This window comes from Mastigoproctus giganteus, chromosome 14 (genome assembly GCF_048544385.1).
Source record: "Mastigoproctus giganteus isolate SK-2022 chromosome 14, ASM4854438v1, whole genome shotgun sequence".
Lineage (NCBI taxonomy): Eukaryota > Metazoa > Arthropoda > Arachnida > Uropygi > Thelyphonidae > Mastigoproctus > Mastigoproctus giganteus.
The window spans coordinates 4,167,263-4,182,141 of NC_143588.1; the positions used below are offsets into that span (position 1 = coordinate 4,167,263).

The 14,879-nt window shown below is 38.2% G+C and overlaps 1 protein-coding gene across 2 annotated transcripts in view; it reads left to right on the forward strand.

Annotated features, from left to right (window-relative positions):
- Positions 1-14,879, forward strand: part of LOC150074954 (transportin-3-like) — a 742,971-nt gene that overhangs the window by 112,839 nt on the left and 615,253 nt on the right. For both annotated transcript variants that reach the window (XM_090388987.1, XM_090388988.1), the window contains one exon: positions 4,143-4,216. In XM_090388987.1, coding sequence (XP_090245113.1) covers positions 4,143-4,216 — 74 coding nt within the window. The remainder of the gene's footprint in view (positions 1-4,142; positions 4,217-14,879) is intronic.

Here is a 14,879-nt window from a genome sequence, read left to right on the forward strand (position 1 = left end):
ACCCAACAATATCTGTCTTTGGTGTTTTGACTTGCACATAAAATTTATTTACTAAAAATTGGTGTACATGCAAGTATACATGCACCTATTCCTACCTTTAGTTACCTTAACATAGCCCATGTATTTACTTCTGTAATGGCTCCCAGCAGTCCTTGAAATCCCCAGCACCTTGTTTTTTCAGGCTGCTGTGCATTCCAATAGAAGCAATGCAAGAATCACTTTCACTTCTGCTGTTAATCTATTAGTCTGTGTATCCCCCCAAGCTAGCAGTTTCCGACCCACCTAACACTGCCTCGATAGCATCAGCAAATATTCTTGCACCCTTTCTATTTAAGTGTATGCCATCCCTGTAGAAGCGGTCTCTCCTATTAACTAGCACAGACCACACTGGGAAAAATTCTACCCCATGAGCCTTTCACAATCTGTCCACGTCCAAACTGATTGACAAGACTCTCATCATATACTCCCGCCTATCATGTCTGGGCAGAATGGGAAACACTTTCAAACATATCTTGCGACATTTTTACAATATTGACCTTACTTATTGAGTAAGTCCAGATATAATAAAAGGAAACTTACTTGTTAAGTAAGTATACTTTTATATCCGTAGCCAATCTTGTTTGCTCTTCTCTGAATCCTTTCCAACAGACCTTCCTAATATGTTTTCAAATCTTTTTGCAGTGATTGGATCCAGCAATTGCTTGATACAGTGGGATGATGACTTCTTTTGTCTCTTCTGGCAATGTTCCTGTATTTAATTGACAGAATTCCATGAGCTTTTGTAGCAGGCTGCTTGCACTGCTGTGAGGTTTCGTGTCGGACGATACAGTTACCCTTAGATATTTTTCTGCTCTACTTCCTTGAATTTTGTATAATGTAAATGATATGTTATTCTGGGATTGCTACTTCCCAAATGCAGTAGCTTACATTTATCACTGTTAAACATCAATTGTTGCTGTCAAATGCCATTTTCCAGCCCATCTGCTTAGTTTATCTAGATTGTGTGGAAGTAGCTTCAATTACTGTCATTGACTACTGTGCCCATTGCTGTGACAGCAAACTGAGACATTAAACTTGAAATACTTAGATCAGTATTATTGATGAACATTAAAGAGTAATGAGCCCAAAACCGATCCTTGTGCAAACCACCATAATAGCCTGTTAAGTTCAGTGGCTATTTATATCCACTTTGTCTCCTACCACTTAACCATAATGGTAACTTGTCCCTAATCCTGCTTGCTCCAGTTTATACAACAGTCATATCTGTGGTACAAATCTAAGTATATGATGACTGAATTATTCTTTCCATCTTGTTAAGTTCAGTGGCTATTTATATCCACTTTGTCTCCTACCACTTAACCATTAATGGTAACTTAAATTACGTCGCATTTTAGGGCAGAAGCCTTAAGTTGCATAGTGAGTTAACATGCTTACAAGTTAGTGCAAATGCATCAGATCTGCTTGCAGCTAACTACTAAATAGTTATAAGATTGGCATCATTATGTTTATCTCATATTGTGAATACCTTCGCAATCAGTTGCCATAATATTCACTACCTCAAATAAGTAACTCTTCACCATTGGAGAAGACTGTTGTTACTTATTCTCAGTGGATGCCACCACCCAGATGACACGGCGCCTCCGTAGCCAGGTGGGAAGGAGCAGCAGTGCGTAGCACATGCTTCTTGATTAGACCGGGGTTCGAGCCCGTCACCACCAAATACGGAGGATGCGGAAAGGTCAGGGAATGACCACCGCATATTCCCGGAGCAATATGGCCTTAGTTGCTAATGCTCCTAAAAACCAAACAACAACAACCACCCAGATGACACTGTTTTGGAGCTGATTGGTTCCTTTTCAGTGGGCGGGCAAGCACCCTGGTGTTGCAATGATGCAAGGCAGTTGCGATGTATAACTCCACAATATGAGAGATGCCTGTTGGTGTGTAGTAATTTGAATTACGTCGCATTTTAGGGCAGAAGCCTTAAGTTGCGTAGTGAGTTAACATGCTTACAAGTTAGTGCAAATGCATCAGATCTGCCCGCAGCTAACTATTAAATAGTTATAAGATTGGCATCATTATGTATATCTCATATTCTGTCTGGGTGGTGGCATCCACTGAGAATAAGTAACAGTAGTCTTCTCCTATGGTGAAGAGTTACTTATTCAAGTTAGCGCAATATCATGGCAACTCGTGAAGGTATTCACAATATGAGATATACATATTGATGCCAATCTTATAATTATTTAATAGTTAGCTACGAACAGATCTGATGCATTTGCACTAACTTATAAGCATGTTAACTCACTATGCAACTTGAGGTTTCTGCCCTAAAATGTGACGTAATTCAGATTACTACACACCATCAAGCATCTCTCATATTGTGGAGTTATACTTGGCAACTGTCTTGCCATCATTGCAACACCAGAGTGCCTGCTCATCCACTGAAGAGGAGCCAATCAGCTCTGAAACGGTGCCCTGGGTGGTGGCATCTGCTGAGAGTAAGTAATAGTAGTCTTCTCCTATGGTGAAGAGTTACTTATTTGAGGTAGCGCAATATCATGGCAACTCATGAAGGTATTCACAATATGAAATGATGCCAATCTTATAACTATTTAGCAGTTAGCTGTGAGATCTGATGCATTTGCTCTAACTTGTAACCATAATGGTAACTTCTCCCTAATCCTGCTTGCTCCAATTTATGCAACAGTCATATCTGTGGTACAAATCTAAGTATATGATGACAAAATTATTCTTTCCATCTTGTTTTTTATGACAATCTCATAGTGGCTAATGAGATTGGTGAAACATGATCTTCCTTTAACAAACCATCTGATTACCTTATGGTTCCATTCTTCAAAGTGATCATGCATTACTTCTTTAACTATGATTCTATTATTTTCCCTGTTCCAGAGATTAAAGTTATGTCTGTAGTTATTCATATGGACAGCTATTTGCAAATTGATGACCTTTGCAGATTTTGTCTTTTTTCATCCCGAGTGCTAAGTGAATTAGGTGGAATATTTAGGAATCAAGACTAAATGCTTTCTGTTACTGGAATATTTTTATTTAATTTCTCACTATAGATTATCACAAAAAAGCTTTTAGAAACCTCTTACAAATAAACAATACAATTGTCACATTACTCTTCTCACCAAATCATGATACAAAGTTATATAGGATGATGTCCACAAACCTCCTTCACAGAATTAAAACATTGTGTGAATAGGGTATGTGATACAAATCTGAAACAACATCCAAGTGATAGTGGATATTTTCAAGTTTTTATTGGAAGTGTTTGATAATGGCCCTTTTATTTATCCTGTAGATCTGCTACCTATAAATTAGTTTCTCTCATATTTTGCACAACATATCTCTGTCAATCAGGCTGATTTTTCATAAAAGCTTTGTTTACAGTCCATAATGATTCCTGGCATAGATGGAGCATTCCTTGTCTTTCATAAATAAAAGGAGTGAGATCAGAGTATCATGAGGGTCAAAATTTGCTTCTCCTCTTCCAATCCGTTTTCCAGAAAATGGTGTTTAGGTATGCACTCACTTCTTTATGTTAATGTAATGGAGCTCCATCTTGTTGGAAAATCAAGCCATGTGTTATCCTGCAGTTGTGACAGAATAAAATTCTGTAAAATGTCTGGATATATGATGCTTGTGACAGTAGCTTCTCCAAAGAAGTCTCTATCCTTTGCAACAACTTATTGTTCAAAAGGCCAAATTGTGATTAAGCTGTCTACTCATGAGTAGGCAGCTTAATACTACTGCAGTATGGACATTTTCTGGTTGGTGAATAAAAATTTGAAGATATACTCTATCACCTGGAAGTGGTTTCTCTAAAAGGTTATTTACACAATAACCTTTTAGTTTTATCAAGGAGGTTTGTGGACGTCCTATAATAAATATTGCATATGGATACAATGTTATTTGCAAAAGTAGAATTCAAGAGTTGGAGACTGCTAGATTAAAGAAATCCATTCTAAACTTGAATATAAATTGGAAAAATTTTAGAAATTCCTCTTGTTTTTCCATAGCGTTTCACTTTAGTAAACTGCTTTTTAGAATGTTTTCACCTTTTTCATACATATATTTTCATTTTTCTTTCCATTCATTTTCTTTGATTTATATAGCTTTGTTTGGCTCTAGCAGATCTTGCTTTACAAATGGCTTCTTGGAAGAGTCCTGTCACTGATTTAATTGGAAGGTAAGTGACAGATGGAATTTTTTCCTTTTTTAAAAGATAGAAAATTAATGATAAAATGTGATCATAAAGAGTAATTTAAAATAACTTTATCTTTTTTTTTTAGTTAGGAAAAAAAAAAAGTGAATTATTAGTAAATCTGCTAGACTGAATGAGGATCTCAGAAAGCCAGCTGACATAATTGGTATAAGTAAAATTACCTCCCCAACATCTGTATTTATCTCTAATTAATTGGCTGTGAGACTCATTATGGTTGTTCTTCTATATATTAGTGCTACCCAAGCTTTTTTTACTGGAGCTCCTTTTCTACAGTTTGTGAATTAATGGTTAAAAATTCTTAACGTATTGTTGCTCCCCCATCCCTGGGGATGATGCATTGTCAGAATTTTGAGAGTCATTGGCTTTCTGTTATAATTAACGAGTATTTTTCAGTTGGTGTTCTGTGTAATGTTCCATAAAAAATTAGCACTTAGCTACATTTGATATTTTGATATACTTTAAAATAAAAAGAATATATACTAGGGGGCTTTGCTCGCCAACCCCTGTGCACCCTTTCTGTGTAATATGTAGATGTATGATGGAGTAAGTCAAATCTTTTCTATGTAAAACACACACCTGTTGAAACGCACATTGATATCTAATCAGGAAATGACCTATGTAATTATTTACCTGTTCATTTGTAGTGTGCAGAATTCTCAATGTCGAATAAATATCACTATGTAATATTTACGTGCATTTACATAGGTCACTTAGGAAAAGGCCTGGTAAAAATTCAGATGTTTGGTACCACTCCATACTTCGACTAAAAAGTTAGGAAGAAGGCAGTGATTGGCAGGTGCCACTCACTGTTTAGCCTTGTCCCCTTTCCTCCTAGGTTGACATGCCTAGGGTGTTTATCCCCCCACTTGCCGCTGTTTTAAAATCGGGAACTCGTTTTCTGATTTTAAAACAGCGGATTGGGGGATAAATACCTACCTAAGCTAATCATCCCCTCCCTCCTCAACAACACAAAAAAATCAGAAACAAAACACATTCACAATAATCACCCAATCACAGAACTCGACCGTACAATCACTCTGTTCTATGATCACGCCCACTTAGCGGAAACAAGTTGTACCCAAATAATAGATTTTAGCCAAAGGTCTTTTGCTTCGGGTTCCATAATGCATGAGGAATATTATTGCATCCGAAAGAGCAGGACTTAAATATATTTAACTGAAATATTTAGAAACTATACAAATATTTACAAAATACTAAACTATTTACAAATATACAAAATTCATTAATATACAAAAAACGTTACAATGGAACATCAAATGTTAAGACAGTGAAACACGTGCATGAGGTTGGTGAACGTTATGGAGGCAGTTGTCAATAATTAATTGCATTTGTAGTGACGTAATTGCCTCGCCCTCTTCTTCCATTGGCTTGAATAAATATCACTAGGAGGAAAACTCTTTTAATGTATAGAGAGATAAAGAAATTGGCATGTTATATTCCAATTTATTTCATTTACTTTGTCTTGACTGAAAATGAACAAAATAGATTTATGTAAATTTGCAGAATGGTTGGCTTTATAGACCTAAATAAGTGAAAAAAAGTTCATATGAACATACACTAATGAGCCAAAACATTATGACCACAGCTGTGGGATGAATCCACTCATCTCCATGAGTGAATTCATTGCACAACACTTAGGAGTGAGCAGGAGCAGCAGTGCATAGCACACACTTCTTGATTAGACTGGGGTTTGAGCCCGTGACCACCAAATACGGAGGAGGCAGAAAGATCAGGGAATGACCACCGCATATCCCTGGAGCAATATGGCCTTAGTTGCTAATGCTCCTAAAAACCAAATAGCAGGGGTAGAGTAGAGTGTTAGTTTGGCAGTACGAAGTCCATGCAATGGGGAAGGATCTGATGCAGTTAGAATGGGGGAATGATATGTGATGCTAGGAAGGTGGGCAGCCAGCATCTCAACAACAGCAGGAATTATTAACTGTTCAAGAGCATGTGACAACCATCAATCACCACTGGTTGACAGTCTAGGTGAGTGCTGGTTGTCACATGCTGTCTGGGACAACAGACAACTCATTATTATTAATATGCAAGGAAGCCTGGGGCTTATGCTGCACCGACAAAAAAAAAAAAAAAAATCGAGTGAGAGAGAAGAAGAATGATGATATCCAGCTCGGGACCCTGGGTGTGCCAAGCCCATACTCACCAGATTATAGCCCCTGGGGCATGATCCCTCTACATGAGAAACTCTTCCGAGCACACATCCAGCGAACACTCTTGCAGATAGGCCTACGGAGTAAGCAACCTGTTCACATGCCCATGTTGACAACACTTGTCATTGACACCAGGGCATGGGAGTACTGGTCCTGGACATTGGACGACAGGAAGAGAGTTGCTTGGTCTTGGTGAATCAAGATTCCAGCTCCATAATGCCAATGGACAGGTGCATATTTGACGGTGAGCAGGTGAAAACCTGCAACCAGACTGCACAGTTGGATGAAAACAGGCCACTGGAGGTGGTATAATGGTTTTGGGGATGTTTTCATGGGGTAGTAGTGGTAGTAGTAGTAGTAGTGGCATGTGATGCAAGAAAGCATGTGTATGAGCTTATGCAGCATCAGCCAAAAAAAAAAAAAAAATATCACACCATTCCCTCCAAATGCCTGTCCAGTTCCTCCTTAAATTTATTCAACCTAGCAACTTCCACAACGACAGATGGAAGTTTGTTCCAGCAATTAACCAACCGCTGGCTAAAGGCAAATTTCCGCACATCTATTCTACATCTGTCTTTTCTTAATTTGAATTTATGCCCCCTTAGGTTCGTAATCTGAACAAGTGGAAGGATCCCATCAGAATTCAGCATGCTCAACCCATTCAAGGCCTTATACACCTCAATCAGATCACCACGCAGGTGCCTAGTCTCCAGCCACTGCAATTTGCAGAACTTAAGCCTCTCTTGGTAAGAGGATCCCTTCATTCCCCTCACCATTCATATTGAACACTCCCTCACTGCCAGATCGTAGATCTGGTGATCGTCTCACAAGACTCGCATTGTGTTGGAAGGATCACATCCAAGCATTTCGTGTGTTCCCCTGCTGCCATCTTTCAACATCAATCCCATCAAATATTGGTGGGATGCGATTGAATGCAGCATTCACCAGTCCATGCCACGTGCCTTGCTCTGTTGCTGAACTCTGGGGAATCTTGTCCAGCTGATCCAGGATATCGCAGGAGACCTCTCATGGTCAATTTTATGCTGAATGCAAGCAATTATCACAGCAAAATTCATTCCGACATGCTAATAGGTGGTCAGTGTTTTAGCTAATGAGTTATGTTTCATGCTCTGAAGCTATGGCTAAATTTTGAAAAATGGCTATAGAGGTTTGAATGGTAAAAAAAAAAAATATATACATATATATATATATATACAGGGTGATTCACTACCAGTGTGACAAACTTGCAGGAGGTGTAGGGGGCACAAAGACAAATCGGAATCACATAGCATTGCAGGGTCCAAAATGCCTTCATCATGCGGTAGAGGAAGTTGAACGGGAGGTCGCGTGAACAGCGATCCCGCTGGAAGTCAGCATTTGCGAACCGGTTCCCGAGGCAGTAGGATGGACGAGTATTCAAACGTTGAACTGGCCGACATGCACCTCGCGTATGGAGCTGCGGACTGTAATGGGCGTGCCACTCTGTGCTCGTACCAGGAACATTTCCCGCACAGGCGTGCTCCTCATCATACGATTTTCGCACGTGTACACAGAAGGTTATGTGAGACTGGTTGTTTCACGAGAGGTACAATGAATCGAGAGCGAACGACGAGGACGCCAGACAATGAGGAGAATGTCCTACGTTATGCAGAAGGCAATCCGAGTATGAGTACTCGGCCGACAGGGCCAGCCGGGTGGTTAAAGTGCCTGCCTAGCAACCCAAAGGTCGCGGGATCGAATCCCGCCTCGGGCTTGGATCAAAGTACTGCAAAAACCTTGGGAGGTGTATTATGGCCACAGAAGCCGATGCGCCAACAACTACAAAAAAAAAAAAAAAAAAAAAATGAGTACTCGAGTGATAGGCCAACGATTGGGTATTTATCAATCCACTGTATGTAGGATACTGTCAACAAACCAAATGAGTTCATACCATCTGCAACGCGTGCAATCATTGGAGCCTGCGGATTATCCACTCCGGAAGACTTTTGCTACTTGGTTTCTTCAACAGAAACGGTTCGCAAATGCTGACTTCCAGCGGGATCGCTGTTCACACGCCATTCAACATCCTCTACCACATGATGAAGGCATTTCGGACCTTGCAATGCTATGTGATTCCGATTCGTCTTTGTACCCCCTACACCTCCTGCAAGTTTGTCGCACTGGTAGTGAATCACCCTGTATATGTGTGTGTGTGTGTGTGTATATATATATATATATATATATATATATATATATATATATACACACACATACATACAAATGTCATCAACTAGTTCGTATGTACATATAGTGGATTCCGGTTATTTGGGCCACTGGTTAATCGGGGCAGCCATTTATTTGGGACAAATCTTAAAGAACAGAACCCAATTGAGAAAATAGCTAGGGTTTACTTCGCTTAATTGGGACAACATGCTGTTTAATTGGAGCAGGAGACCCCAGCACTGGATATTACCCTATGATTGTCTCCGACTGCACCTTGTGGTTCGGTCGGATTTCTGGAGGTCACAACCAAAAAACAATCAGCAGTTAGCTGTTTATTGGGCTTTTCTCTTAGTGCAATCGATCATAAACGGATAGTAAACTCAATCTTATTGAATTTGCAATAATACCGACAGCTGGAATTCTGTGGGTTATTATGGCAATTAATTTTTAAATCTTTGTAACTTGTTACTCCGTTCTCACTTGCATGTATCGTGTTACTTGCAATTTGTGTGTCGTGTTCTTTGTTATTGATTGCTTATCTTGTTACTGTTTTAAACTTTAACCCCCACCCACAAATGTCAGTGAACAGAAATGTCAACTAGTTAGTATGTACATACTATAGTACATATTAATTGTTCCGATTATCATGTATATTCTTCTGATTTTCATGTATCATTTAATTTTTTTAATTGGTAAGGCAATGAAGGGTAAATTTATGCTTAATATATTTTTTCTTTTATAGCCTGTGGATAATATTCCTCCTATTTTTGCTCATTAGAATCGCTGTTTAATAGAATTAAAATTCAATTCACAAACGTGATGTGATCACAATGACCAGCTCGTCATAGTAATCACTACACGTTGTATAGGGATTACTATGGTGAGTCCATCGTAACGTGATTTGATTGTACAGTGAACCAGTTGTAAAGCGGAAGTCCACTGTATTTTTATCTATTTATGTGAAACTTCTCATAATTGGGGCAGCCGCTTAATCGGGCCAAAATGCACTAGTACCGATGTGTCCCAAATAACCGGAATCGACTGTATGTATATATATATAATATATATATTTGAAATAAATTTAATATTACTGTACTTTAGAAAATAATTGAATTTAGTCTATTTATATGTGATATTAATGCTATTAATATCACATATAAATGTTTTATATACAATTAGCTATTATACGTATGAAATTTGGTAGAAAGTATAATTTTTAGATTAATACATATTATGAGAATAATGTAATATTACACAAACTGTTCAGTTGCATTACAGGTGGATTAAATCTGTATAGGGTTAGAATCTATTTCTTCCTATTAGAGTCTAAATAATCTCTATTTATTCCTATTAGAGTCTAAATAATCTCTATTTATTCCTATTAGAGTCTACAAAGAATAAGATGGGTTTACCTATTAATTTTTGGTTTTCAGTTATGCTAATTTTTAATCTTAATTTTACTTTTTATTCTTTAGTATAAACTAATTCAACTGAAGTTGTCAACAAAATTAATGAAAATAATAATGTTAATTAATACTAATGTAAGCACTTGTAATCCTGCAGTTGTACTGTCACAAAAACACCCAAGTACCGACAGTCTGTTTCTTAGGTGTTACATTTTATTTGATTGGCTAAAGTTAAACATTATATTACTAGCAGACTTTATTAAGAAAGAAGTGAGGTACAGTAATCCTTGTTTGAGAACTGACAAGTGCATAAGAAAGCACGATAACAAGACATTCCTCATAGCAATGCTGATTCTCAGAGAATATTTGGCCAAGTGACAAAAAAATAAATAAAATAACAACCGAATTCAGATTTCTTTTTGTTGCAGTTTTGGAAATACTCGAGTCCATTCTGATGAGCAGTTTCTTATTAACAAAACTTTGACTCAACGTGTTTGAAGATGTGCAAAATCTACTACAGTGTCTTTATTGAAGTAATCATAATCAGTTAGCATTAGCAGAGACATATGATGCAAAGCCAAAAAAAATTCTCATTTTGCCTATTCATTTGCTTCAAAAGTTTGTCCAGTTTTTCCTTGAATATATTTAATCTATCAACTTTCACAATGAGAGACGGAAGTTTGTTTCAGCAATCAACCACCCACTGGCCAAAGGCAAATTTCTGCACATCTATTCTGCAACTGTTTTTCCTCACTTTGAATTTATGCTCCATCAAGTGTGTAATCTGAGCAAGAGGAAGAATTCTGTCAGCATTGAGCTTGCTCAAACCATTCAAAGCCTTATACACCCCGATCAGATCACCTAGCAGGAGCCTAGTCTCCAGATGCTGCAATCTGCAGAACTTAAGCCTCTGGTAGTCATCGGGGAACAAGTAAATACATGGGTTGTGTTAGGGTAACTAAGAGTAAGAACAGGTGCATGTATACTTGCATGTACACCAATGCTAGGAGTATAGTAAATAAATTTGATTAATTTGAGGTGATGTGAAGACATCAGAGACATGGTGTCATACGCAGATAAGGAATACAGAATTGGTATTTGGGGAGTACAGTAAACCCCCGCTATTCGCGGCGGTTACGTTCCTGAGAAATGTCGCGAATTCAGAAAACGCGAATATTGAGTTATGGCCCCCATAGTAATAAAGGTGTTCCGTTCCAAAGTATGAAATATATAAGAAAAACTAGTCTAAAATTTTGTCTATGTATGTATTATATGTACCTTCATAATATGACCATTAGAAATGCAAGCATATGGCATCGAAATGAAACTAAGAAACAATTTAATATTAAATGTAATATTTATTCGAAATTTCAAACAAATCTTTCAAACCAGCGCCTTTGCTAGCTAAAAAACTTATCCCGCCAGTGCTATCACCAGTTTCGCTAAAGTGTTGATAAAGGAGTTTTGCCTTTTCACGAATGATGAGTGAACTTAAAGGAATTTTATTTTGAGTTCAGTCTTCTATCCACAGATTTAAAGCTTTTTCCATTTTTTTCTAATTTAACATTACGAGTTACAGAGCAAATTTTTGAAGCAATTAGCGCGTTTTCACGGTCACTACGGTGGATTTCTTGATTGATCGTACCATTGACTCATTGATTTTATAATGTTTTGCCACTGAGGCACTTTCACCATTAGAAATTTTGTCTAATAACTCAATTTTATTCGCTAATGTCATCACGTTCTCTGATCTTTTCACATTTCTTATTATTCGTAGCCATATTTTTGTATGGGTTAGAAAGAACTTGTCTAACCCGGATTGGCGAGAAACATCCACGCTTGCGATTTTGTCACCCCTCTCCCTCCACCCACTGAGCGCTGTTTTGACTGGGAAAGATAATTTTAGCCACGCCCATGTTTTTTTATGGCAAAAAATATTCACGGCACTTTAAAATTCACATTTTTTAAGGTTTCATTTTATATTAAATCAGCGATCGCGAATACGCGAAATCTCGAATACAGATCCCACGAATAGCGGGGGTTTACTGTATAATGTGTACAGAAAGGATAGACAGGATAGAAGGGGAGGAGGGACGAAGTTGTTAGTTAAGAAGCACATATAATCTAATGAAGTGCATCCAGTTGACATGGGTGGACAGTGCAGTGTTAAGTCAGTTTGGTGTGATTTAAGGACTGGGAAAATCAAGTTGAGAGTAGGAGTGTTATAGGCCTAATGACTGATGAGAACAAATAACAACTGTACAGAGAAATATAGTGGACCATTAAATCAGTGTCTCTTGTATTGGACTGGTCACTCACACACTAGCAAGTCTTTTGTGGATTTATTGGATGATTGTTTTCTACAGCAGCATGTTCGAGAGGCAACCAGATAGAGTAATACTCTTGATCTGATTATCAGCAATGATTCTTTATGCATTAAGGATCTGCAGATAAAGGAACCGCTAGGTGGCAGTGATCACAGTTTGCTGATGTGGGATTTACTTAAAGATATAACTACTATCAGAGGTAAAGGGAAGCGTTTTTGCTTTTATAAAGGTGATTACACTGGTCTCAGAGATTTTTTAAATTCTGTACAGTGAGACCAATTGATGATGTTACCAACAGCATATTCTAAATGGGAAGCATACGAGGAATTATTCTTGAAACTACTAGGCTTTTCATGCCAACTAAGAAATTCTGTTTGAGGTTTAGGCATAAATGGATGTCAGATGAACTAATGAGAATAGTGGCAGAGAAGAAAAGTTCATGGGATGCATATAAATTATCAGGAAACACAGATGCCTATGGTAGATATAAGATAATCTGTAATCAAGTCACATAGGACGTTAGGCAAGCAAAGGCAGATTACGAGAAATCTTTGGCAAAGGATGTAAAGAAAAACAGGAAAGACTTATTTATGTAAACTCTAGAAGGAAGGGAATGAATCAAATTGGTCCACTTGACATGATGGTTCGATTGTTGACGAACCTGCTGACTTAGCTGACAAACCGAATGAGCATTTCTATACCTTGAAAAGTATTTCTTAGTTGGTATGAAAAGCCTAGTAGTTTCAAGAATTCCTTGTATGCTTCCCATGTAGAATTTGCTGTTGGTAACATCATCAGTTACATCTGCATTCACACATGAGGATGTCTGGAGGGAAGTGGAGGTCATAAGCTTACAAAAACTTTAGCAGGGAGCTAAATGATTTTGTAATAACTGAAAGTGAAGTGGATGAGAAATTGTTGAAATTGAACATAAGGAATAGATCCCAGGCAACTGAGGTGCATGGGATCTATCCAGTTATATTAAAGGAGGCAGCAAAGGAAGTAAGAAAACCCTTAGCCATAATTATGAAAGCTTCCTTGGACTCAGGAGAAGTCCCTATGGCCTAGAGATGTGCAAATGTGTCCCCAACTCACAAAGTGGGATCAAAGGGTGATACGAGTAATTGCAGACCTGTTAGTTTAATTTCTGTTCCAGGGAAAATAATGGAGTCATTGTTAAAGAAGCAATGCAGGATCATCTAGACAAGACTGCAGTTATAGTTCAGACACAGCATGTGTTTGTTAAGGACTGACAAATTTGATTGGATACTGATGTGGTCACAAAGGAACTGGAGGAAAAAAATAATTTTGATATCATATACTTGGATTTTACGAAAGCTTTTGATACTGTTGCACATGGAATACTACTGTTCAAATTGAGCAGTATGGCACTAACCACAAGTTGCTACAGTGGATAAAAGGGTGGTCGAGTGGGAGTAGGCAGAGTGTGGTAAACAATGGACAGTCCTCTTCGTGGACTAATGTTATTAGTGGAGTCCTCCAGGGTTCGGTGTTGGGTTCATTGTTGTTTGCTGTATTTATCAGTGATATTGATGAAGATATGTTAGGGTTAAAGTGTAAATTTGCAGACGATACAATGATTGACAGTGTTGATAATGACAGTAATGATAGTACACTACTGCATCAGGACCTGGACAAATTGAACAGATGGGCTGAGAGGTGGCAACTGAAGTTTTTAACATTGACAAATGTAAAGTACTGCATACGGGGTAGCAGCAACTCCAGTGTAATGTACCAATTGGTGGTACCACACTCAGGGTAATGGAGAATGAAAAGGATGTAAAGCTGCTGGAAAGAGTACAAAGAAAGGCAACGAGATTTGTGAGTGGAACAAAGGGTTGCTGTTAAGTTCTACTAAACAGCAATCCTTTGTTCCAGTTGCAGCGTCTGTAGACTAGGCACCTGCAAGGTGATCTGATTGAGGTGTATAAGGCCTTGAATGGTTTGAGCAAGCTCAGTGCTGGTGGAATTCTTCCTATTGCTCATATTACTCACCTGAGGGGACATAAATTAAAATTGAAGAAAGACAATTGTAGAATAGATTTGTGGAAATTTAAATAAATAAAATAAATTTTCTGTTTATACCCCGGGACGACCAAACGGTCAGAGGAGTTCACAAGATAGACGGATTACAAGAAACAGCACCATATTCAGTAGTCACAGACTTGAACCCCGGTCACTCAAGGCACGTGTATTTATGCACCCGTGCGCCTGCGGGTGGTTGATAGTTGGAACCAACTTCCATCTGTCATTGTGGAAATGGGTAGCTTAAATAAATTCAAGGAAGGAGTGAACAAACTTTTGGAGCATATGGATGGGTGAAATGGGAGGTTTTTTTTTTTTTTTGGCTGATGCTATGTAAGCTTGCTTCCTTGCATCATATGCCTCTACTAATGCTTTCTTGGTAAGACCAACCCTTTGTTCTCTACACCAATCTCTTTGCTCTTTGTTCTCCTTCCAGCAGCTCTACATTCTTCCT